At 48.5% G+C, this 27,263-nt stretch overlaps 1 protein-coding gene across 1 annotated transcript in view; it reads left to right on the forward strand.

Moving 5' to 3' along the window:
* Positions 1-27,263, forward strand: part of LOC109889309 (zinc finger protein 423) — a 163,424-nt gene that overhangs the window by 24,018 nt on the left and 112,143 nt on the right. Inside the window, exons 2-3 of the mRNA XM_020480650.2 lie at positions 531-593; positions 11,237-11,443. Of these exons, the coding sequence (XP_020336239.1) occupies positions 531-593; positions 11,237-11,443 (270 nt within the window). The remainder of the gene's footprint in view (positions 1-530; positions 594-11,236; positions 11,444-27,263) is intronic.

Below are 27,263 nucleotides of genomic sequence, written 5' to 3' on the forward strand. Positions count from 1 at the left end.
GAGGGAGGGAGGAAGTCCTCATTGTGTCCTGACTACTGTCATTTCCTGTTTGTGTGCCAGCGGAGCTTCCTTCCTCTGCAGTGCCCAGGAAAACCTTCATCACACGTCCCTGTTCTGATCTGGTTGTTGTTGTTACATACAGTGCATTTCACTTCTGAAATTAGTACACAAAAACAAAACACAGAGAGCGCATTTACAGGCACACAGTCACCTCAGGGTAGACAGACAGACAGGGGAGCTTTGATGTTTTCTCTCACCCAATCACCGAGCTAATGATTGATTTGAACACTTACTTTGATGTCTACCTTTGTATTTTTAAGGCATGGTCATATGTGGAGTCAGATAAACCAAATAACCAAAGGATTTAATCCTACAGATACTGTATGTATTTCTAAGCATCCTCTCTCTCTCTCTCTCTCTCTCTCTCTCTGTCTCTCTCTCTCTCTCTATCCCTCTCTCTCTCTCTCTCTCTCTCTCTCTCTCTCTCTCTCTCTCTCTCTCTCTCTCTCTCTCTCTCTCTCTCTCTCTAGCGGTGGAAGAAGGCGAGTCGTCAGAGTTTGCAGGGAACTGGGATTCATCGTCCGCCCAAACAGGTATCATCTTTGTTATTGGAAGTGTGCAGCCAGGCAGGCAGGTCCGCCACCCGGATTAGATTCTATACTGTATGTCACATTCCAACTCTCCCACCATACAACCCACTGAATAGGAATCTATAATATCAATTCCACATGGTCCATAATGTTCTGCTGGGAGGGGCGCAGGGAGAGGGGAATGAAAGAGGGAGGTATGGAGAGAGGGAGAGAGAGCTTTTCACAAGACTCAGGAGGCTGATGTCCAGACCTGGCAGGCAGGGCTCTGGCGCTCCACTGGTCTCACATCCTGTTTGAGGTTTTGGTGGTAAAGTAGTTGCACTGAATCAACGTCCCTGTCCTCCCTCCCAGCCTGCTCTCTCCAGCTATTCACATAGGGCCTACAGCACAGCAGGAAGATGGGTTCATGATGGGCCCAAATAGCCTCATGGTGAATGCAATCAAGATAATTTTGTTCAATTTAATTTAAGGGTCCCTTTGGTTAAAGCATGGCGCCCACTTCAATGGTTTGACATGCAGTGCAGATCCACCGTAGCACCCTACATGGAGTCATTGGTATGGCTGTATCAGGGCCTACCTGGAGATAATGCCACAGACAAATGGTTCCATTTTACAGAACACTGTATGAGGATGGTGGCTGCTTTTGGTGATGGTGACATGTTGGCCATACTCTAGTCTGAATCAGCCTGCAGTGTAACATTATGGAGGGGAATAGTACTTGTCTTATTGTAGATGTTCTATATCTAAACGGTGCTCTCTCTCTCTCTCTCTCTGCCCTCCCTCACTCTGTCAGTTCTTCTGGGAGGGGAAATGGAAAGTGAGGCCCTGGGGTGTGATGACGTGCCCCCCCAGACCCCAGCCCTTTGTTAACCCCCCTCGGGGGGCAGGGGTTGTTGCTGCTGCGGGGGTGCTGACTGAGGTCCTGGGTGGCTGGAAAGTGCTGTGTGTGTGAGATACAGCAGGAAGCGGAGTCCCAGTGCTCTCACTCTAGCTCTGCTCTCTTCCTCCCTGCTATTTCTCTTCACCTCTTCCCCACACACACACACGTTATCTATCTATCTATCTATCTATCTATCTATCTATCTATCTATCTATCTATCTATCTATCTATCTATCTATCTATCTATCTATCTATCTATCTATCTATCTATCTATCTATCTATCTATCTATCTATCTGTCTGTCTGTCTGTCTGTCTGTCTGTCTGTCTGTCTGTCTGTCTGTCTGTCTGTCTGTCTGTCTGTCTGTCTGTCTGTCTGTCTGTCTGTCTGTCTGTCTGTCTGTCTGTCTGTCTGTCTGTCTGTCTGTCTGTCGTCTGTCTGTCTGTCTGTCTGTCTGTCTGTCTCTGTCTGTCTGTCTGTCTGTCTGTCTGTCTGTCTGTCTGTCTGTCTGTCTGTCTGTCTGTCTGTCTGTCTGTCTGTCTGTCTGTCTGTCTGTCTGTCTGTCTGTCTGTCTGTCTGTCTGTCTGTCTGTCTGTCTGTCTGTCTGTCTGTCTGTCTGTCTGTCTGTCTGTCTGTCTGTCTGTCTGTCTGTCTGTCTGTCTGTCTGTCTGTCTGTCTGTCTGTCTGTCTGTCTGTCTGTCTGTCTGTCTGTCTGTCTGTCTGTCTGTCTGTCTGTCTGTCTGTCTGTCTGTCTGTCTGTCTGTCTGTCTGTCTGTCTGTCTGTCTGTCTGTCTGTCTGTCTGTCTGTCTGTCTGTCTGTCTGTCTGTCTGTCTGTCTGTCTGTCTGTCTGTCTGTCTGTCTGTCTGTCTGTCTGTCTGTCTGTCTGTCTGTCTGTCTGTCTGTCTGTCTGTCTGTCTGTCTGTCTGTCTGTCTGTCTGTCTGTCTGTCTGTCTGTCTGTCTGTCTGTCTGTCTGTCTGTCTGTCTGTCTGTCTGTCTGTCTGTCTGTCTGTCTGTCTGTCTGTCTGTCTGTCTGTCTGTCTGTCTGTCTGTCTGTCTGTCTGTCTGTCTGTCTGTCTGTCTGTCTGTCTGTCTGTCTGTCTGTCTGTCTGTCTGTCTGTCTAATTAAGGGCTTTATTGGCATGGGAAACACATGTTTACATTGCCAAAGCAAGTGAAATAGATAATAAACAAAAGTAAAATAAATCCCAAAAATTCACAGTAAAAATTACACTCACATTTGTTAAAAAATAATAGACATTTCAATTTCCTTTTTCTCTCGTTCTCTCTCTTTTCTCTATCACTTCTCTCCTGTGTGTGTGTTTGTGCTCCTGTGTTCAGGCTCAGGGGGGCTGCTCGCCATTTCTTATTTAAAAAGATAAAACATCTTCCTTCCCTTTATTCCCTAGGAGATGATGTCGACAAGGACACCGGCAGGCTTTTCTTGGTATTAAATTCAAATCTTTTCCCCCTTCTCTGGAAAATGTGTGTTGAGTTTGGAAAGAGCAGCAGGGGGAGGTTGGGGGGGAGACCCAGGGAAGAGCCAAACATCCCCACCCCCCCTGCCTGCGTACCCCTAAGGACATCCAAAGGTCCCTTTGGTCTGTCCCACAGGGGTATTGGCCGGAGGTGCCTGCCCCCCCTCCACATCCATCCCTCCACCCCAGCCTCCCTGAGAGAGAAAAACAACCCGTCCCTCTCTGGCCCAGAGGGGAGAAAATGCAGAAAACGAGCCAGGACTGACACTGGAGGGAGGGAGGGGGTGGAGAGGAAAGCAGGGAGAGGATGAGTGAGATGGAGTGAGAGAGAGGGAGGGGGGAAAGGGGGACAGAGGGTGAGTTTTTGGAGAGGGTTACAGACGTTTGTCATTTCTGTGGGTTGAGGAGAGGGAGGAGAAGGAGGAGGGGCCGTTAGTGGTGATGTTTTTAATAAGTGCCACCGGAGCTGTGAAGTTCAGCCTTGTTTTGCAGGCTTCCTGTTGGAAAGCCAGTCCTGCCTCGCTGTGTGTGCTTAGATTTCACACACACACACACACACACACACACACACACACACACACACACACACACACACACACACACACACACACACACACACACACAGATAGGAAACACCACGGTTACGCACATTCTACTGGCTGTCTTCTAGGCTGAATTTAGTGAGGCAAAGGTTTCTCTATGACCTCCCCTTACATACACAATCAAACAAACACACTGCACTCTGTCCATGTGGACTGTGATTCAGGGTGGAAAAAGACATCTCATATCCCTGAGCATAGGGCCGATAAGGGGCTGTAATGGAGCTGAACCTAGCCTTTGGCTGGGTGTTGCATCAGCGACACCAATGAGAAGGGCTGTTTTTCCCGGCCCAGCCATCACACCACAGAGTTTCTAAACCCAGCGGCGCAACATCGTGAGACTTCTGGGAACGCTTGCAAAACAGACCAGGCTGGGGTTTGGGAAGTCATTGAGAGAAGTGAAAAGTTCTTCCTTACATTTTCAAGAAATCTAAAGGCACAACCTAGATTCGTAGTTAAACATGTTATTACGCCAACCTCGTCAAAAGCATATTTATATAGAAGGAAGGCCTTTGATTTGGCCGGCCTGCACAGGCGCAGTTCAGCGCAAGATGACCGTTAGACCCGATGACGGGTTTCTGCGCATGTGCTCAGCTAGCCAACGTTGCCATGACATCGCCTACAAGTGTATTCAGGGATTTTCTATTGGAGAAGCAGTTTCTGCCTATATTCATACTGTACTGTCTTTTGATTACACCATTGGGCTGTGGGTGTTGTAACCTCACTATTGAACCTCCACAGTATGGTGTCACCGCTATAGGAACAGTATGGTGTCACCGCTATAGGAACAGTATGGTGTCACCGCTATAGGAACAGTATGGTGTCACCGCTATAGGAACAGTATGGTGTCACCACTATAGGAACAGTATGGTGTCAACACTATAGGAACAGTATGGTGTCACCACTATAGGAACAGTATGGTGTCACCACTATAGGAACAGTATAGTGTCACCGCTATAGGAACAGTATGGTGTCATCGCTACAGGAACAGTATGGTGTCACCACTATAGGAACAGTATGGTGTCATCGCTACAGGAACAGTATGGTGTCACCTCTATAGGAACAGTATGGTGTCATCGCTACAGGAACAGTATGGTGTCACCGCTATAGGAACAGTATGGTGTCATCGCTATAGGAACAGTATGGTGTCATCACTATAGGAACAGTATGGTGTCACCACTATAGGAACAGTATGGTGTCATCACTATAGGAACAGTATAGTGTCACCACTATAGGAACAGTATGGTGTCACCGCTATAGGAACAGTATGGTGTCACCACTATAGGAACAGTATGGTGTCACCACTATAGGAACAGTATGGTGTCACCACTATAGGAACAGTATGGTGCCACCACTATAGGAACAGTATGGTGTCACCGCTATAGGAACAGTATGGTGTCACTGCTATAGGAACAGTATGGTGTCATCACTATAGGAACAGTATGGTGTCACCACTATAGGAACAGTATGGTGTCACCGCTATAGGAACAGTATGGTGTCACCACTATAGGAACAGTATGGTGTCACCACTATAGGAACAGTATGGTGTCACCGCTATAGGAACAGTATGGTGTCACCGCTATAGGAACAGTATGGTGTCATCGCTATAGGAACACTATGGTGTCATCACAATAGGAAAAGTATGATGTCATCGCTATAGGAACAGTATGGTGTCATCGCAATAGGAAAAGTATGATGTCATCGCTATAGGAACAGTATGATGTCATCGCTATAGGAACAGTATGGTGTCAACACTATAGGAACAGTATGGTGTCACCGCTACAGGAACAGTATGGTGTCATCACTATAGGAACAGTATGGTGTCACCACTATAGGAACAGAATGGTGTCACCGCTATAGGAACAGTATGATGTCATCGCTATAGGAACAGTATGGTGTCACCGCTACAGGAACAGTATGATGTAAGGCAACGACAGGAAAACAGTTTTAATGTTTGAAGTGGAGGTACGTGCTAGCGTGTGTGTGTGTTCGTGTGCGAAGCCACAGGCTGGAACAGGTGATGGCATTGGTGAGCAGCTGTCAGGCTGTTTGTGTGATTTAATTTGCTCTCTTCCTTCCATGACGCCTGTTGGTTTTCATCATCCTCTCTGGGTGAAGGCGATGGTGTTGGGTGCTGTGCTCCCCTGCCTCCCTGCCTCTCTGGGGGGGTGGGGGTTTGGGTAGAAACACAATCTGAGCCTGGTACACAGCCTCTGCTGGCTCCCTGGGGGGCACCCTTATTGTGAAAACACAGTTGCCAGAGGACAGTGTAGCTGTGGAGAGAGGCCTGCTTTAAATAGGTCCCCCTGTTTACTGGTAGAAGGAGAGGGCTCCCCAGAGAGATAGAGGCAATGCGGCCGCATCCAGCTGCACCTGCTCAGTGACCTTTTGTTAGTACCGATACTGTATGCACCTGACAATGGACGTGAAGCCTATTGGCCAGTTCAGGAGGTTTACAGATCCATACATTGTTCAAATGAACTTTTCTCACGCTGTAAACCCAGTAAATCTTCCACAGCGATTAGAGGTTGCTTTTTAAAGTGGACAAGGTGTTACGTGTTTTCCTTTACGGTGAGAGTCACTTGCCTTGGGCACACTGAATGTCCCTAACAAAAACATGTTGTTTTCACTCAGGAAATAGTCCTGACATTCTTTTTGAAAGAATTTACCAGGCAAAGTGAATACAATGGTATGCACCTCAAACTTAATTCAGAATATCCCATAATATCTATCTGCTGTTGCCATCTATCCGCTGTAGCCTTCCTGACTCATGCTCTCAGTAAAGTGGTGCATTCCTTCTGAATCTCCTCTCAAACATACTCCAGCTAGAGCTAGTTGCAGCCAATCCATGTTATACTTCACTTGGCTGCCTCTGGTTTCGTTTGAAGGTGTGTGTGTATAAGTGTGTGTGCTGTAGAGAGTTGAAAGGCAGCCTTGTACTCTAGTTGTTTTTTATAAAAACACTGGACTGGTGGAACTTGGAGCTCGTATTTTTCCAGCTCCCAGGCTGCAGGCTGGGCAGGGATGGCAGTGTGGTGGCGTTCCGGCCATGTTTGGCTGACCCAGGGCCAGGTGTCCTGCAGATTTACGCCTCTCTCAGCGCGATCGTGTCAGAGCAACGCTCCAACATCTAGATCTGACTCAGGAGGGGGTTCTGTGCTAAAACTGCTAGGCCCATACAGTTTCTCGCTCGCTCTGGGTCACTGAGGACTCCATTAAAGTGACTGTGTATTCCCCTTCCGTTTGCCTGTGTTCTCCCTCTGTGTATTACTGTACTTCTGTTGCGTGCCCACTGTACTGTGTGAGTAATAGGATACTGCCTCCAGAGGTCAGGGCAGAGCAGAAGGCTGGGGCTGGATCTAGCCAGGGGGATCGTAACAAGTTTCACTTTAAATGTCAAAATTCAAAAGGCACTGTTGGTTTTGGTTCTGAGCAGGTTGAGTGGAGGGGAGGGAGCATCTATGAAAAATTCCCAACCATTTGACTGATATTTTAGTTGGTATTTTTTCCAAAGTAGTGAGAATAGATTGCTTTACGTGCCCACTAATTCACCCTCCTCATTGTAACTCTAGGATGGTGATAGCTGGACTCTGATGGTGGAGTGAAAGAGATGGGGAGAGAAAATGAAGAAGACCGAAAGACACTCTTGGTCATTGCCGTTGCCTTTGTCTTTCTCCCCCGTCGCATGCCTGGCGGTGTCCATTAAGCCCACATCGCTCAGCACCTAATTATTTCCCAGATCTCATGTTGGAGCTTTGCACCGTTAAAACAGGGGGACAAAAAACATATCAACCTAACGAGCGATAATTAGCGGGTCCCAGCAAGGCGGGGCCTCTCCTCGGCAACACCACTGCTCTGTGGATTCTGTTAATTCACTTGTCTTCATCTAATTACCCCACACAAACATGTCTGTTAGAGGGAGGGAGAGAGAGAGATGGGCATTATCTGCAAGCATTAGACACCATCCTCCCTCTCATAAACACACACACAAACACACAGATTTTTTCGCAAGTGTGTATTTGTGGATGTGTGTGTTTGGGTGCACGCTTTGTGAGTATCTTAATGTGTTTATAATAATACAATAATTTTGTGGGTGCTTATATTTGTCCTATTTCACACGTAGTGTGGGGGTCACAGCCTGCGTCTGCCATTATCAACGGCTACCCTGGAACAAGTACCGTGCTCAAGGGCACATTGGCAGATTTTTCACATTGTCAACTCTGGGATTCGAACTAGAAACCGTTTGGTTACTGGCCCAACACTCTACCTGCCGTGTGTGTGTGTGTGTGTGTGTGTTTATCTGACTGTGCTTGTGAGTGTGTGATAGTATGTGTTTTTGTGAGAGAGTGTACGTTTGTGTCTGTTTTGGTCGGCCTCTTGGCGTGGGGACAGTCTGTGACTCAGAGATAATGGCACTCTGCAGAGTGGGGGACCGGAGCTCCAGCTGGCACAGGGAGACGTGACGTGTGCTGCTGGGACTGTTGCTGCCCGCCACACAGATCCTGCCAATGTCCCTAGCGCTCCCCCAATGCCCCCCCCCCCCCCCCCACCTCTGGGAGCCCCAGGCCCTCATTAAGTGTTCCTACTCTGGACGGGAGACTGGGGAGGGGGTGCAGCTAGGAGTGGACTATAAATTAGTGATAAAACTAACATATGCAAGCAAAAGTAGAGAGCAAGGAATAGAGAGAGGAATAGAGTGAGGAGTAGAGAGAGGAGTAGAGTGAGGAATAGAGTGAGGAATAGAGTGAGGAATAGAGTGAGGAATAGAGTGAGGAATAGAGAGAGGAGTATTGAAGAAGGTAATGGGGTCAGCTGAAACTGTCTTCATGAGACCACCAATGAGTTATCAGGTAGGTGTTTTTGTTGTTTTGAACCATGTTTGGTTCCAGATAGAACCCTTTTGGGTTCCATGAAGAACCCTCTCTGGAAAGGGTTTCTACATGGAACCCAAAAAGGTTCTACCTTGAACCAAAAGGGTTCTACATGGAACCAGAAATGGTTCTTCAAAGGCCTATGCTATGGGGATAACCGAAGAACCCTTTTAGGTTCTAGATAGCACCTTTTTTTCTAAGAGTGTTATTGACCTCACACATGCATGCAATTTTTGTTTGCTACATGACATCTAGGAACACTGCTGTTTATTAGTGGCAGAGGAAAACTGAACCTTAGCAGTGCTGTCGTTGCATAAAATATTGACAGAACGCTGTGCATATTTGGCTCTCCAACCTATCAGACAGGTAGAAAGAAAGCAGGCTTTCTGGGTGAGAAATATGGGCTCTAAGAATATACCTGGGGGCATAAAGAGGCCTTGTTCTTCTGAATGGCCATTTAGAAATCATTAATTCCCTTGGACACCACTTCCAACGTAAGCCCTCATTTCATTTCGGTTTCCTCCCCTCAAATTGAATTATGTTTGAAAACACTCTCAAACGACTCTGCAGAGCCTTATTAGTAATGACCTCAGCACACATTACGGCACATCTAGTTCTTTGTGTGTACGTGTGTGGCTGTAAGCATGTGCATGCTGACTGTGGTTGGGTGATTTTGTAGTGTATTTTTTGTCTTTGCCTCTGAGGGCAGTGTTGCTGTATGGATGATAACGTTAGACTATAGCTGCTCTGTATATTCATGGTGCCAAAGTTTGTCTTTGCGTCTGTGTCTGTAGTGTAGCTATAAACCCCTTGCCATGCATTGTGACTCATTCCAGTGGTGTGGTCTAAACTTGGTAGAGAAACCAGCTCTCGTTGTTTACGTCAACTGGTATGTCACCTCTTCTGAAAACGAATCTCCTCCAATCAGGACCATTATCCTGCAGCGACATACACAACCATATGTACATGTACACACACACCACCACCACCACATTCCCCCACCTGCTCCCCCCAGCCTCCCTCTCGTCTTCTCTCCTCCCTCCAGATAAATAGTGTGCTCTGTGTTTATCAGGGCCACTGCTTGAGCTGCAGTGGGTACAGCTGGGGCGCGCGCCACAGCCGTATCAATCTTCCCCAGTAGCAGGCACATCCAGGGAGGCCTAATGACGGAGGCAGCAGCACTGTGTAGCAGGCCTCTAAATGAAGTGTGCGCCGGACCCCCTCCTGAGACCCCCTCCTCCCTCAGAGATTGGAAACACTTACTGGAGGGGAGGGGGGATGCTGCAGAGCGGGGGTGACGGGGGGCTGGGGAGGGCGTGCTAGATGGCATGGGGCGCCCCCCTACACCAAACACCCTCCCAACCGTGCCAGGCACTCTCATCCTCTCCTCTTCCTCCTGCCGAGCCCCATCCATCTCCCTGAGCCCTGTGGAGTAGAGGGAAGGAGAAGGGGCAGAGCAAGGTCCCGTCTGGCTCCTCCCTCGTTGTCATGGTAGCAGGTTGTGCTGGCATGTACTGGAGTTGACAGTAGCCATACCTCTGGCATGAGGGCACCTGGGGGAATGAGGGTTTGTGTGTGTGTGTGTTTGTTTATTGTTTGATTGTGAATTAATTTGTGTTTGACTGCTAATATGAAATATTGTTTATTTAAGGCACATGTCAATGAACGTGCGAGTATGTTTATGTCTAGATGTGTAGTCTGTGTGTAAGGCGCCTGCGTCTTTGTAATAGCAGTGTAGACTGTGTCCATGTAGCATCAGTTAGGGGCTACTCTCCTCCCTGTCCAGACGGTGCTTTCACCACTGGACAGATGGCCGTAACCCTCCCTCCCCCTCCTCTCCCCCCTAAACGCCCATCTATCCCTCCATCCACCCTCCACACCTCTCCCCGAGAGGACGAGTGTGGAATTGGAACACCTCCACTGCCAGTATCTATCTATTTGATCCAGACCAGACCCCCACATCTCTCTCTCTCTCCCCAACACCACCTACCTAACACCTAGGCTGTGCTGTGGGGCTTCAGTGTTGGGCTGCAGTTGGCTGGGGCCAGGCCTAACCCACCCGTGGGTCAGAGCCCATTACTAGAAGCAGAGTGGCAGGCAGAGTGCTGGGCAGTGGGCACTGCCAAATTAGAGCTGATCAGAGCTGTGGAGCGCAGGAATGGCCTCCTCCTACTCTCCTCTGATTGCACAAGTCCACCATGATTAGAGAGGATGTGGAGCCTTAGGGAGCCAGCCAGCAAAACCACACTCACTCCCTCTTTCCCTTTACCTCCCTCTTCTTCTGTACTCACGTTCCCTTCTTTCTTTCTCTCAATCCCTCTCTCGCTCTCTTCCCCCCCTCCCTCTCCCCATCCCCTTCTCCCTCCCTCCCTCCTCAGTCTTCAGTGCAGTCCTTTTGGAACAGACCGTTTAATGTGATAATATGGTGTGAAAATGGAGCCACAATGGTGGAGGAAGGACTGCGGAGCAGATTTTACCACTGGTCCTCCTCAGTCCTCACTGTGTACCATGAGTGGCAATGTGGGCACATAGGCTGTCATGAGCCTTGTCCCTCCAGAGTCCTAAGTCCTCGTACCTCCTTCAGATGCCACCTCACATATACCCTCTATTAGAAGGTGCACACACAGATAATGTGAGCGAAGACATCTTTAGTATGAGATGAACCTGAAATAATGTTTGTCCGGGTCAATTCCTGGTACAAATTGATTCAATCAAAAACAAATCTATTACCTCAGATGGGTCTGCAGTTGATCAGTAGTTCCAGCTGTCTGGGTTCCATGCTGATACTCAGTGTCTCTCTCTCTGCGTTGTTGTCCTAGATGCCCCTGCTGTAGCAGACCGAGAGGCGGAGAGGAAGGAGCGGCGTGCAGCCCTGGAGGACGGCGACCATAGTGTCACCAGCCATGACGATCGCATTGGGGACGATGACCTGGACGATGAGTCCATCTTCACCTGCGATAACTGCCAGCAGGACTTTGAGTGTCTGGCCGAGCTGACTGACCACCGCACCAACCACTGCCCTGCAGGTAAGACATTATACACACATAGAAATAAATATACCACCCTGCAGGTAAGACATTATATACACATTGAAATAAAATCTTTCACCCTGCAGGTAAGACATTATACACACATAGAAATAAATTCATCACCCTGAAGGTAAGAGATTATACACACTTAGAAATAAATATACCACCCTGAAGGTAAGAGAGTATATAAACATTTAAATAAATCCACCACCCTGCAGGTAAGAGATCCACAGGGTGGGCTACATCTACAAACACAGGGTGGGTTACATCTACAAACACAGGGTGGGCTACATCTACAAACACAGGGTGGGCTACATCTACAAACACAGGGTGAGCTACATCTACAAACACAGGGTGGGCTACATCTACAAACACAGGGTGGGCTACATCTACAAACACAGGGTGGGTTACATCTACAAACACAGGGTGGGCTACACCTCCAAACACAGGGTGAGCTACATCTATAAACACAGGGTGGGCTACATCTACAAACACAGGGTGGGCTACATCTACAAACACAGGGTGGGTTACATCTACAAACACAGGGTGGGCTACATCTACAAACACAGGGTGAGCTACATCTACAAACACAGGGTGGGTTACATCTACAAACACAGGGTGGGTTACATCTACAAACACAGGGTGAGCTACATCTACAAACACAGGGTGAGCTACATCTATAAACACAGGGTGGGTTACATCTATAAACACAGGCTGAGCTACATCTACAAACACAGGGTGGGTTACATCTACAAACACAGGGTGGGTTACATCTTCAAACACAGGGTGGGTTACATCTACAAACACAGGGTGGGCTACATCTACAAACACAGGGTGGGTTACATCTACAAACACAGGGTGAGCTACATCTACAAACACAGGGTGGGTTACATCTACAAACACAGGGTGGGTTACACCTACAAACACAGGGTGAGCTACACCTACAAACACAGGGTGGGTTACACCTACAAACACAGGGTGGGTTACACCTACAAACACAGGGTGGGTTACACCTACACACAGGGTGAGCTACATCTACAAACACAGGGTGGGTTACATCTACAAACACAGGGTGAGCTACATCTACAAACACAGGGTGGGTTACATCTACAAACACAGGGTGGGTTACACCTACAAACACAGGGTGAGCTACATCTACAAACACAGGGTGAGCTACATCTACAAACACAGGGTGGGTTACATCTACAAACACAGGGTGGGTTACATCTACAAACACAGGGTGGGCTACATCTACAAACACAGGGTGGGTTACATCTACAAACACAGGGTGGGCTACATCTACAAACACAGGGTGAGCTACATCTACAAACACAGGGTGGGTTACATCTACAAACACAGGGTGGGTTACATCTACAAACACAGGGTGAGCTACATCTACAAACACAGGGTGAGCTACATCTATAAACACAGGGTGGGTTACATCTATAAACACAGGCTGAGCTACATCTACAAACACAGGGTGGGTTACATCTACAAACACAGGGTGGGTTACATCTTCAAACACAGGGTGGGTTACATCTACAAACACAGGGTGGGCTACATCTACAAACACAGGGTGGGTTACATCTACAAACACAGGGTGGGCTACATCTACAAACACAGGGTGAGCTACATCTACAAACACAGGGTGGGTTACATCTACAAACACAGGGTGGGTTACATCTACAAACACAGGGTGGGTTACACCTACAAACACAGGGTGAGCTACACCTACAAACACAGGGTGGGTTACACCTACAAACACAGGGTGGGTTACACCTACAAACACAGGGTGAGCTACACCTACAAACACAGGGTGGGTTACACCTACATACACAGGGTGGGTTACACCTACAAACACGGGGTGGGTTACACCTACAAACACGGGGTGGATTACACCTACAAACACTGGGTGGGTTACACCTACAAACACAGGGTGGGCTACACCTACAAACACAGGGTGGGCTACACCTACAAACACAGGGTGGGCTACACCTACAAACACAGGGTGGGTTACACGTACAAACACAGGGTGGGTTACACGTACAAACACAGGGTGGGTTACACCTACAAACACAGGGTGGGTTACACCTACAAACACAGGGTGGGCTACACCTACAAACACAGGGTGGGCTACATCTACAAACACAGGGTGAGCTACATCTACAAACACAGTGTGAGCTACATCTACAAACACAGGGTGAGCTACATCTACAAACACAGGGTGAGCTACATCTACAAACACAGGGTGGGCTACATCTACAAACACAGGGTGGGCTACATCTACAAATACAGGGTGGGCTACATCTACAAACACAGGGTGGGTTACATCTACAAACACAGGGTGGGTTACACCTACAAACACAGGGTGAGCTACATCTACAAATACAGGGTGGGCTACATCTACAAACACAGGGTGAGCTACATCTACAAACACAGGGTGGGCTACATCTACAAACACAGGGTGAGCTACATCTACAAACACAGGGTGGGCTACATCTACAAACACAGTGTGAGCTACATCTACAAACACAGGGTGAGCTACATCTACAAACACAGGGTGAGCTACATCTACAAACACAGGGTGGGCTACACCTACAAACACAGGGTGGGCTACACCTACAAACACAGGGTGAGCTACACCTACAAACACAGGGTGGGTTACACCTACAAACACAGGGTGGGTTACACCTACAAACACAGGGTGAGCTACACCTACAAACACAGGGTGGGTTACACCTACAAACACAGGGTGGGTTACACCTACAAACACAGGGTGAGCTACACCTACAAACACAGGGTGGGTTACACCTACATACACAGGGTGGGTTACACCTACAAACACAGGGTGGGTTACACCTACAAACACAGGGTGGGTTACACCTACAAACACTGGGTGGGTTACACCTACAAACACAGGGTGGGCTACACCTACAAACACAGGGTGGGTTACACCTACAAACACAGGGTGAGCTACACCTACAAACACAGGGTGGGTTACACCTACAAACACAGGGTGGGTTACACCTACAAACACAGGGTGGGCTACACCTACAAACACAGGGTGGGCTACATCTACAAACACAGGGTGAGCTACATCTACAAACACAGTGTGAGCTACATCTACAAACACAGGGTGAGCTACATCTACAAACACAGGGTGAGCTACATCTACAAATACAGGGTGGGCTACATCTACAAACACAGTGTGAGCTACATCTACAAACACAGGGTGAGCTACATCTACAAACACAGGGTGAGCTACCTCTACAAACACAGGGTGGGCTACATCTACAAACACAGGGTGGGCTACATCTACAAATACAGGGTGGGCTACATCTACAAACACAGGGTGAGCTACATCTACAAACACAGGGTGGGCTACACCTACAAACACAGGGTGGGCTACATCTACAAACACAGGGTGGGCTACACCTACAAACACAGGGTGGGCTACACCTACAAACACAGGGTGGGTTACACCTACAAACACAGGGTGGGTTACACCTACAAACACTGGGTGGGTTACACCTACAAACACAGGGTGGGCTACACCTACAAACACAGGGTGGGTTACACCTACAAACACAGGGTGAGCTACACCTACAAACACAGGGTGGGTTACACCTACAAACACAGGGTGGGTTACACCTACAAACACAGGGTGGGCTACACCTACAAACACAGGGTGGGCTACATCTACAAACACAGGGTGAGCTACATCTACAAACACAGTGTGAGCTACATCTACAAACACAGGGTGAGCTACATCTACAAACACAGGGTGAGCTACATCTACAAATACACGGTGGGCTACATCTACAAACACAGTGTGAGCTACATCTACAAACACAGGGTGAGCTACATCTACAAACACAGGGTGAGCTACCTCTACAAACACAGGGTGGGCTACATCTACAAACACAGGGTGGGCTACATCTACAAATACAGGGTGGGCTACATCTACAAACACAGGGTGAGCTACATCTACAAACACAGGGTGGGCTACACCTACAAACACAGGGTGGGCTACATCTACAAACACAGGGTGGGCTACACCTACAAACACAGGGTGGGCTACACCTACAAACACAGGGTGAGCTACACCTACAAACACAGGGTGGGTTACACCTACAAACACAGGGTGGGTTACACCTACAAACACAGGGTGAGCTACATCTACAAACACAGGGTGGGTTACACCTACAAACACAGGGTGGGTTACACCTACAAACACAGGGTGGGCTACACCTACAAACACAGGGTGGGCTACACCTACAAACACAGGGTGAGCTACACCTACAAACACAGGGTGGGCTACACCTACAAACACAGGGTGGGCTACACCTACAAACACAGGGTGAGCTACACCTACAAACTCAGGGTGGGTTACACCTACAAACACAGGGTGGGTTATACCTACAAACACAGGGTGAGCTACATCTACAAACACAGGGTGGGTTACACCTACAAACACAGGGTGGGTTACACCTACAAACACAGGGTGGGCTACACCTACAAACACAGGGTGAGCTACACCTACAAACACAGGGTGGGTTACACCTACAAACACAGGGTGGGTTACACCTCCAAACACAGGGTGGGTTTCATCTACAAACACGGGGTGGGTTACACCTACAAACACAGGGTGGGCTACACCTACAAACACAGGGTGAGCTACATCTACAAACACAGGGTGGGTTACACCTACAAACACAGGGTGAGCTATATCTACAAACACAGGGTGGGCTACGCCTACAAACACAGGGTGAGCTACACCTACAAACACAGGGTGGGTTACATCTACAAACACAGGGTGGGTTACACCTACAAACACAGGGTGAGCTACATCTACAAACACAGGGTGGGTTACACCTACAAACACAGGGTGGGCTACACCTACAAACACAGGGTGAGCTACATCTACAAACACAGGGTGGGTTACACCTACAAACACAGGGTGAGCTATATCTACAAACACAGGGTGGGCTACGCCTACAAACACAGGGTGAGCTACACCTACAAACACAGGGTGGGTTACATCTACAAACACAGGGTGGGTTACACCTACAAACACAGGGTGAGCTACATCTACAAACACAGGGTGGGTTACACCTACAAACACAGGGTGAGCTACATCTACAAACACAGGGTGGGCTACACCTACAAACACAGGGTGAGCTACACCTACAAACACAGGGTGAGCTACATCTACAAACACAGGGTGGGTTACACCTACAAACACGGGGTGGGTTACACCTACAAACACAGGGTGGGCTACATCTACAAACACAGGGTGAGCTACATCTACAAACACAGGGTGGGCTACATCTACAAACACAGGGTGAGCTACATCTACAAACACAGGGTGGGTTACATCTACAAACACAGGGTGGGTTACATCTACAAACACATGGTGGGTTACATCTACAAACACAGGGTGGGCTACACCTTCAAACACAGGGTGGGTTACATCTACAAACACAGGGTGAGCTACATCTACAAACACAGGGTGGGCTACACCTACAAACACAGGGTGAGCTATACCTACAAACACAGGGTGAGCTACATCTACAAACACAGGGTGGGTTACACCTACAAACACGGGGTGGGTTACACCTACAAACACAGGGTGGGCTACATCTACAAACACAGGATGAGCTACATCTACAAACACAGGGTGGGCTACATCTACAAACACAGGGTGAGCTACATCTACAAACACAGGGTGGGTTACATCTACAAACACAGGGTGGGTTACATCTACAAACACAGGGTGGGTTACATCTACAAACACAGGGTGGGCTACACCTTCAAACACAGGGTGGGTTACATCTACAAACACAGGGTGGGTTACATCTACAAACACAGGGTGGGTTACACCTACAAACACAGGGTGGGTTACATCTACAAACACAGGGTGGGCTACATCTACAAACACAGGGTGGGTTACATCTACAAACACAGGGTGGGTTACATCTACAAACACAGGGTGAGCTACAGCTACAAACACAGGGTGGGTTACATCTACAAACACAGGGTGGGCTACACCTTCAAACACAGGGTGAGCTACATCTACAAACACAGGGTGGGCTACAGCTACAAACACAGGGTAGGTTACATCTACAAACACAGGGTAGGTTACATCTACAAACACAGGGTGGGTTACATCTACAAACACAGGGTGGGCTACACCTTCAAACACAGGGTGGGTTACATCTACAAACACAGGGTGGGCTACATCTATAAACACAGGGTGGGCTACATCTACAAACACAGGGTGGGTTACATCTACAAACACAGGGTGGGTTACATCTACAAACACAGGGTGGGCTACACCTACAAACACAGGGTGGGTTACATCTACAAACACAGGGTGGGTTACATCTACAAACACAGGGTGGGTTACATCTACAAACACAGGGTGGGGTTACATCTACAAACACAGGGTGGGCTACACCTACAAACACAGGGTGGGCTACATCTACAAACACAGGGTGGGTTACATCTACAAACACAGGGTGGGCTACACCTACAAACACAGGGTGGGCTACATCTACAAACACAGGGTGGGTTACATCTACAAACACAGGGTGGGCTACACCTTCAAACACAGGGTGGGTTACATCTACAAACACAGGGTGGGCTACATCTACAAACACAGGGTGAGCTACATCTACAAACACAGGGTGGGTTACATCTACAAACACAGGGTGGGCTACACCTACAAACACAGGGTGGGCTACATCTACAAACACAGGGTGGGTTACATCTACAAACACAGGGTGGGCTACACCTACAAACACAGGGTGGGCTACATCTACAAACACAGGGTGGGTTACATCTACAAACACAGGGTGGGCTACACCTTCAAACACAGGGTGGGTTACATCTACAAACACAGGGTGGGTTACATCTACAAACACAGGGTGGGTTACACCTACAAACACAGGGTGAGCTACACCTACAAACACAGGGTGGGTTACACCTACAAACACAGGGTGGGTTACACCTACAAACACAGGGTGGGTTACACCTACACACAGGGTGAGCTACATCTACAAACACAGGGTGGGTTACATCTACAAACACAGGGTGAGCTACATCTACAAACACAGGGTGGGTTACATCTACAAACACAGGGTGGGTTACATCTACAACCACAGGGTGGGTTACATCTTCAAACACAGGGTGGGCTACACCTACAAACACAGGGTGGGCTACACCTACAAACACAGGGTGGGTTACATCTACAAACACAGGGTGGGTTACATCTACAAACACAGGGTGGGCTACAGCTACAAACACAGGGTGGGATACATCTACAAACACAGGGTGGGTTACATCTACAAACACAGGGTGGGCTACACCTTCAAACACAGGGTGGGTTACATCTACAAACACAGGGTGGGCTACATCTACAAACACAGGGTGAGCTACATCTACAAACACAGGGTGGGTTACATCTACAAACACAGGGTGGGTTACATCTACAACCACAGGGTGGGTTACATCTTCAAACACAGGGTGGGCTACACCTACAAACACAGGGTGGGCTACATCTACAAACACAGGGTGGGTTACATCTACAAACACAGGGTGGGTTACATCTACAAACACAGGGTGGATTACATCTTCAAACACAGGGTGGGCTACACCTACAAACACAGGGTGGGTTACATCTACAAACACAGGGTGGGTTACATCTACAAACACAGGGTGGGCTACAGCTACAAACACAGGGTGGGTTACATCTACAAACACAGGGTGGGTTACACCTACAAACACAGGGTGGGTTACATCTACAAACACAGGGTGGGCTACAGTTACAAACACAGGATGCTTATGGGACATGGAGCTCAGGTCAATACAACTTTTCAAATCAATCAATCTAATACTTTGTGCAGTGTTTAAAACAGTAGAATAACAAATAACCCCTTTCCCATAGTCATTTGGTATTTTATTAGGATCCCCATTAGCTGTAGCGAAAGCAGCCACTCCTCTTTCTGGGTCCCACAAAAAACATGAAACATGACTTAATATTGAACATTAATAGACAAGAACAGAATTACAGCTAATTTTAAAAATGCACAGTTATTATATTGTGGAATGGTTGGAAATATGTACAGTAAACACTTGGTGAACTCTCTAGCTACGGAAATTAGCTTTAAAACAGCAACATTTTCTCTGTCTCATGGCAAAATGTGTAGAATAGTATGAGGTTAGCTATAAAACTACCATTGTGTTCTCTCTGCCCCATGGAACAATTTGTAGAATTGCTAGACGTTAGCAGTTTTCCAAAACAATTCTGGCCTCATTAAACTGCAGGGGGGGGAACTTAACTCGGTGAGGGCTGAGGAGGAGAAGTGACGAAGTTCCAAATGTGTATTCCGTACCAGTGACTGGCACAGGGAAAAGGGGATACCTAGTCAGTTCAACCTAAATGTATCTTCTGCATTTAACCCAACCCCTCTGTAACGGCTGTTGGAAGGAGAGGACCAAGGTGCAGCGTTGTACGTGTCCATACTTTTATTTGAACTGAACACTGAAATAACAAAAATAACAACGAGAACGAACGAAACTGAAACAGTTCTGTCTGGTGCAGACACAAAAACAGAAAACAACTACCCGCAAAACACAGGTGGGGAAAGGCTACCTAATTATGGTTCTCAATCAGAGACAATGATAGCGAGCTGCCTCTGATTGAGAACCACACCCTGCCAAACACACAGAAATAGAAAACATAGAACACAAAACATAGAATGCCCACCCCAACTCACGCCCTGACCAAACCAAAATAGAGACATAAAAAGGATCTTTAAGGTCAGGGTGTGACACCCTCTGAATCAGAGCGGTGCGGGGGCTGCCTTAATTGACATCCAAATCGTTGGCGCTTGGGGCCAGTTGTTAGGGGTTAACTTCTTGCTCAAGGGTAGAACGGCAGATTTTTCCACCTTGCCGGCTCGGGGATTCATACCAGCAACATTTTGGTTCCTGGCCCAACGCTCTTAACCGCTAGGCTCGGTATGGCTGCCAAATGTGGCACAAAGAGCTAAATAACCTTTACAACAGTGTTGTACCCAGACAGATTATCCAAAGTAAGTTAGGTACATATACTATGATTTATTTGATTATATATTTATGATTATTTTATATATATTTTAATTGCAGTGGTGGCAATGATTTTGCCGTGGCGATGCACCCCAGCTAAATGAATGCAGTGGAATCACCGCTCCCATCACAGGTAGCTAGACGCCTGCGGTTTTCAGAATAAGAAGGTGTGTGTATACATAAACATTACCGTGGTAGATGGAATATAGATCCAACCTGTGTCTGTGTCCTGAGATGACTGGGTTGAGGTTGGTTTAGTATGTATATCCAGTCTTACCTTTTGGACCCAGTTTCATTCCATTACACATTTCCAGTACTTTGAAGTCTGATACCAAACGACTGTGATATGCGACCACGTTTATATTGATTTAGCTTAAAGTCCAGCCACATGATTGGCTCTAAGTGGCTAAGGGCCGCCCCCACCTCTCTGGACTCCTACTGCAGTTGGCTGTAGTCATACACCACTAACGCCAGTGTTGTTATTGTTCCTAAGGGACAGACTTGTTTAAAGCTAACACAGGGCACACACGCACACAATAGGCGTTATTAGGAGCAGTGTAATTAATGAAATGCTCAAAGGCGCCCTGCAGGGGCATCTGTTTCCTAGCAGATTAATCAAGGCCTGCTCCTTAACGAGTGCAAAAACGATCGACCGAGCCACTCAAGCTCCTAACACAACAGCCCTTAGCGTGTGCTTTTTGTGTGTGTGTGTGTGTTTTTGTGTGTGGATGTGTTTAAGTCCCCACAAGAATAGCAAACAAACAAAAATTTGACCAACTTGGGACATTTTGTTGGTCCCAACAAGGTCAAATGCTATTTCTAGGGGATTTAGGGTTAAGGTTAGAATTAGGGTTAGAAATAGGTTTACGGTTAGGTTTTCAGGTTAGGGTTGGGTTCGGGGTTAGGGAAAATAGGATTTTGAATGGGATGGAATTCTGTGTCCCCACAAGGTCAGTTGTACGTGTGTGTGTGTGTGTGTATGTATGTATGTGTGTGTGTGTGTGTGTGTGTGTGTGTGTGTGTGTGTGTGTGTGTGTGTGTGTGTGTGTGTGTGTGTGTGTGTGTGTGTGTGTGTGTGTGTGTGTGTGTGTGTGTGTGTGTGTGTTTGATGGAGAAAGGGTGGGGGCTAGGGGCTTTCAGACAGGGAGAGGGAGTATTGCCTGAACTGTAACACACTGGAGAGGAAGGAAGGTGTATGACTATAAGTGACCCAGGGGTTGCCTGGACATTAGATACTGTGCATTTACATGGTGTCTACTCTAATGCTGATAGACAGAGGATGACCCAGAAGATGCGTCTCACACTGATGTTCCTCTTTGACGACTCCCTCCCTCCCTCTCCTCCCTCCATCGCTCTGCCTGTCAGATTGAAGGCTGGGAGATGTGATTTCAGCTCAGTCGAGGGAGAACTACATGTTGCTGAGCTGAGAAAGAGTGGAGGAAAAGAAACAAATGAAATGAAATGCTAAAACATACGGTCCCCAGGGAGTGAGTGGTGGAGATTGCAGAATAATCCCAGGCTTGGACTGGGGGGGATGGCATTTCCCCCCGGACTTCAGCTTTATTATTATTATTGAAAAGAACAGTAAATTAAAAAACATTCACTGAAGAAATCTTTTAAGTTCACTGTGGCACCCCTGGGAACCTGCCTTGTGGGGGACTGTGGCGCAGGATGCTGCCTCCCTCTATCTGTTGGGGATGAACACAGGCCACCAGTGTGTGTGTGTGCGTGCCTGTGTGTCTGCCTGTGTGTGTCTGTGTGTGTGTGCTCCAACATGCTCACTTGATTAGGGAACAACAGAATCGGAGGCCATCTTTGTATGAGTGGTAGTCAGAGCTGGGAGGCCATCTTGGTATGAGTGGTAGTCCGAGCTGGGAGGCCATCTTTGTATGAGTGGTAGTCAGAGCTGGGATGCCATCTTGGTATGAGTGGTAGTCCGAGCTGGGAGGCCATCTTGGAATGAGTGGTAGTCAGAGCTGAGAGGCCATCTTTGTATGAGTGGTCGTCAGAGCTGGGAGCCCATCTTGGTATGAGTGGTAGTCAGAGCTAGGAGGCCATCTTTGTGTGAGTGGTAGTCAGAGCTGGGAGGCCATCTTGGTATGAGTGGTAGTCAGAGCTGGGAGGCCATCTTGGTATGAGTGGTAGTCAGAGCTGAGAGGCCATCTTTGTATGAGTGGTAGTCAGAGCTGGGAGGTCATCTTGGTATGAGTGGTAGTCAGAGCTGGGAGGCCATCTTGGTATGAGTGGTAGTCAGAGCTAGGAGGCCATCTTTGTATGAGTGGTAGTCAGAGCTGGGAGGCCATCTTGGTATGAGTGGTAGTCAGAGCTGGGAGGCCATCTTGTCGGGATGACAGTAGACTAGAGGATGGGACCCAGGTGTTTAGACGAGTACCAGATAAATCAGGCTCATAACGTGGCTCCATTCATTTGATATTACTCTGATCACATGTGGGTCTGGGAGGCCATATTGACTGCAAGGGGACTGACCACAGGCACAATGTGATGGAGTAATTCTATTTCACAGCTGACATAAACCAGTGTGACTGGTGAATTTCACCTGGAATCCTGTAATATCCCCCTGTGTGCTGCGTATGGGTCCACACAGACCTGTCTGGGCATATCAGAAAGAGGCAGTAACTCTAGACTGTGTCTTTGTATCAGGGGGCTGTGCAGCTGTGTTGGTAGGGGCCTGGTGGGCCGGAGCTTTGTTTGGACAGCCTGTCGAGCCGAAGGCCTGCTCTGCTCCCTTCCCCGCCCGCCCTGCGCCTGCCTCTCACCCGTCCACACCAGAACCCTGCGCCATGCGCCTCTAAACTCACCCAAGCCCCTTTTCAACACGTTGTTTTCCTGCCTGCCCCCTCCACCCTCTAAGCCCTAATGGGGTAATGGTCTCCTTTGCTCTGACCCCACTCTCGCTCGCTCTCTTGCTCTCGCTCTACAGCCAGATATTTTCTGCTAATAAAAGTCCCAACAGGCCACGTTAGATTTTGTTTTAGTTTTCACCCTTGAAATGTTTTTATGACCAATAGGCCACCCAGTGTACAGAAGCCCTGTGAGCAGCCAGACTGTGAGCTGCTATGAGCAGACTGGCCGCCAAGCCACACCAGTCCAGTCCTGGGCTGGGCGTTTATAGAGTAAAACACACTGCAGTACCTCTTTCCTCCTGCTTCTGTTGATTGTTCTGGAGCGGCCATGTTTGTTTTAGCTGAGTGGAAGCAGAAGGACAGTGTGTATGTGTTTATGTGTTAGAGAGGATGTCTTTATTTCCTTGCCGCAAGACATAGGCCTATGCCATGTTTTTGGTGTTTAATGTTATCTGTAGTTTGAATTTTTGTTGTTGTCTATTTCTAATTCTGTCTGACATGGTGTGTGTGTGTGTGTGTGTGTGTGTGTGTGTGTGTGTGTGTGTGTGTGTGTGTGTGTGTGTGTGTGTGTGTGTGTGTGTGTGTGTGTGTGTGTGTGTGTGTGTGTGTGTTTGTCAGAGAGACAGATAGTGTAGGAAGAGTCTGGGGAGAGTCAACAGGAGGAGAAATCTGGAGCACTGGCTCCCTGAGGAGCGGTTGAAAAACCTTGAGATCAAATGGAGAACATTCGGTGCTCCGCTCCGCTGCCCAGCGACCGGCCAAGGTTTGGCTCTGGCTGTGAGAACCCCTCACCTCCCTCTGCATCCCCTTTCTCCCCTGCGGCTCTGCACAGCTGACCCCGCCCCCTGCCCCTCAGCCCGCTGCCTCCCCACAGCCTGTCAGGCCTGGGCTGGAGCCGAGTGCCCGGGAGGGGGCGGTGGGGGTCAGGAGGGGCCCTGGGGTTAAGACACCATAGGCACCATCACAGAACCAGTGGACCAGTTTGAGCCAATGGGGCCATTCAGACTCCCCTCTCCCTCCGGCCAGTACCACCTCTCCTCCGCTCTCTTCTGTGGGGCCCCATGCAGCCATCCTCCGTTTAGTTTGGCTGGTTTATATATAGCAGACTTCCCCCTCCCCTCCCCTCTCCCATCACAAACACACTCCTCTCTTTAACCCATGTGGCATAGCAGCGGACAAGTGGGGGGTAGAGAGTTGGCACATTGACACACACACACACAGACGTGTCCAGGGTGATCTCTGGACTGCAGCTGAGCGTCATGCCTGAACTGAATGCATCAGCTCACAACCTTTTCACACCTGACCTCCATCACATTTCCATCTGCGACTGCAAAATCAATCCTGAGACAAACAGTAATGGACGCGTATCATACGTGTTCTACATATTGTAGGCTGTGTTTGAATGACTAAACCGGAGACTAAGGAAGGTTGAAGGAAACACAGTGTAGAGGAATAGAGGGAGAGTGGGAGTGAATAGTAGAGGGAGAGAACAGGCAGAGCGAGCGAGAGTTTCGAGGCAGGCAGTGACAGGGCTGCTGATGCTGAACAGCGGTGCTCTGTGGGTGGGTGAAAGAGCTGTCAGTCAGGAGAGGGGGTGTTGCCTCGGCCTGTCAGATACAAATAGAAGGTGAGCACTAATTAACCCACCTTCAGGAGACGGAGAGGAGCTGCTAGGAGCACAGACAAGGAGGGGGGAGCTTGTGTGTATATGGGTCTGTATGTGTGTGTGAGAGGGGGGCTACAAACTCGACAGTGAGAAAAGCACTGCACTGCACACACTATCTTTCACCTCAGAAAGAGCGAGGGAGGAAGATGGAGAGGGGAAAGTGGGGAGTGAGAGAATGACACTTTCTTTCAGCATCCTTCTAACAACACTGCAGTTGATGTGTATTTTCCTCTCACACAGATACACATTCAGTCTCATACATACAAATGCGTAACATGCATGCAATCTACGACATAAGACTAATGAAAGTGCTAGCGCCGGCTGTATTTGTTTGGTACAGGGTGTTGGGATATTTAAGTCGAGCTCTGGCCCTGTGCCCTGTGTCTGCCTGGTACCACCACCCATGACCCTGGTAATGAGACAGACAGACTGGAATATGACACTCACTACGGCTCACTTTATCTCTCTCTCTCTCTATTTTACTCTACCTCTCTCTCTCTTCCTTCTTAAGATCATATAAACATTTCCCCCCGTCTCTCTCTATTTTACTCTACCTCTTTCTATCTCTCTGGGTGCAGCTGTGCCCTTTCCTCAGTACGAGGGTATAGTGTTGGAGCCCCCAGCCTGCCAGGGAATCTTTCTTGAAAGAGAGGATAGTTAGGAGAATGAAGACGCTAGAGTGTGTTTTTTTGAGGCGGGGGCCCCTGGGTGATAGGGCATCCCTAGGGTGCCCCCCCCCCCCCTCACCCCAGGTTCCCCAAGCCATGAATACATTTCCGTCCTCCCCCACCCCCTAGCAGCCCCCAGCCGCCCCCAGCAGCCCCGATCTCCTGCCTGTCGTCACGGCGGCAGCTGAATCCTGTGAGGCCAGGGCTCTTATTAAAGCCACAGATCACTTTCCTCCACTGAGAGGGAGGGAGATAAAGGGAAGGCGAGAGAGAGCGAAAGAAAAGGATAGAAAGAGAGGGAGGGAGAGCGAGATCAGTGAGGGAGAGAGAGAAAAGCGAGTGGGAGGGAGGGGGGAGATACAGAAGGAGAGGTTGAAACAGAGAGAGAATAGTAAGAGGAGGTTGGGATGAGAGTCCTGCAACCTGAGCCAGAATCGCCATACGGCTCCTTTCTGTCTATACTGTGCATGTTCATGTGTCCGCGTGCATATGTGTGTACACACAAGTGTTTGTACTGTATGTGTGGGGTTTTTATGTGAGTGGTTTTGTCTATCTATTGAGTAAACGCTATTTTGAGTGTGTTGGACAGAGTAAATGCGTTGGACTGTGGGTATCTTACTGGTGTTAGCTGGGTTTGGCTGCTTTCTCTTATCTCTCTCCCCCTGTCTCCTTCTCCCTCCCTCGCACGCTCCTTCCCTCCCTCTCTCTGCTCGGAGCCCGAGGGTGGCCTGAAGATTCCTCCACTAAGCCCTTGGCACAGATACAAATGCAGTCACAGCTGGTTGTAAACTCAGGTTTTCTAGGGAGAGCAAGAGATCTGCCTCCATAAGAGAAGGGAATTGGGGGAATGGAAGGGGGGCACAGCATGCAGGGGGAGGGAGAGAGGGCGAGAGGGAGAAGGGGGTGAGACGAAGGAGGGATGTTGTGAAGCACACTGGAAGTCATTTTTCATCACAGGGTTCATTTTTCAGTTCTCACTCCCTCTATTCCTCCCTCTCTTTTGCTCTTCCTTGTTCCCCTCTCGCATTCTCCCTTTGTTTTTTTCTATTCCTCTCGTTCTTCTTCCCTTTCTCTTTCTCTCTCTCCCCAGCCTACTTTCCTCTCCCTGTTATAAAATATGGATGGTACCAGTTTTGGGCGCTGAGAGCTTTTCTGGCAGAGTGCGGTGCTCTGTCTCTGAAGAGACCCGCCTTGTGCACCTAAACACTTCACTGAGCAATCTGTCAACATGTCAGCAACACATGTTTTGTAAAAAAAAAAATATATATATATTTTAAAAAGCTTCCAGAGGGAGTAATGGCTCCCACCAGGGCTCCGAAAATGCTTTGAATTCAGCAGATTTCTATTGAGGGGGGAACTCCCCTGGAGTGCCTTTTTTACAATGCCTGCATTTCAGAAATTTGAGCCAAAGACCCCTGGGGGTGTCCTTTCATAATGCCTGAAATTGTAGGGTTATATTGTGTGCAGTTCCCCATGGGTCCTTTTATTAATACCTGAATTCTGAGGGA

This window comes from Oncorhynchus kisutch, linkage group LG4 (assembly GCF_002021735.2).
Source record: "Oncorhynchus kisutch isolate 150728-3 linkage group LG4, Okis_V2, whole genome shotgun sequence".
Classification (NCBI taxonomy): domain Eukaryota; kingdom Metazoa; phylum Chordata; class Actinopteri; order Salmoniformes; family Salmonidae; genus Oncorhynchus; species Oncorhynchus kisutch.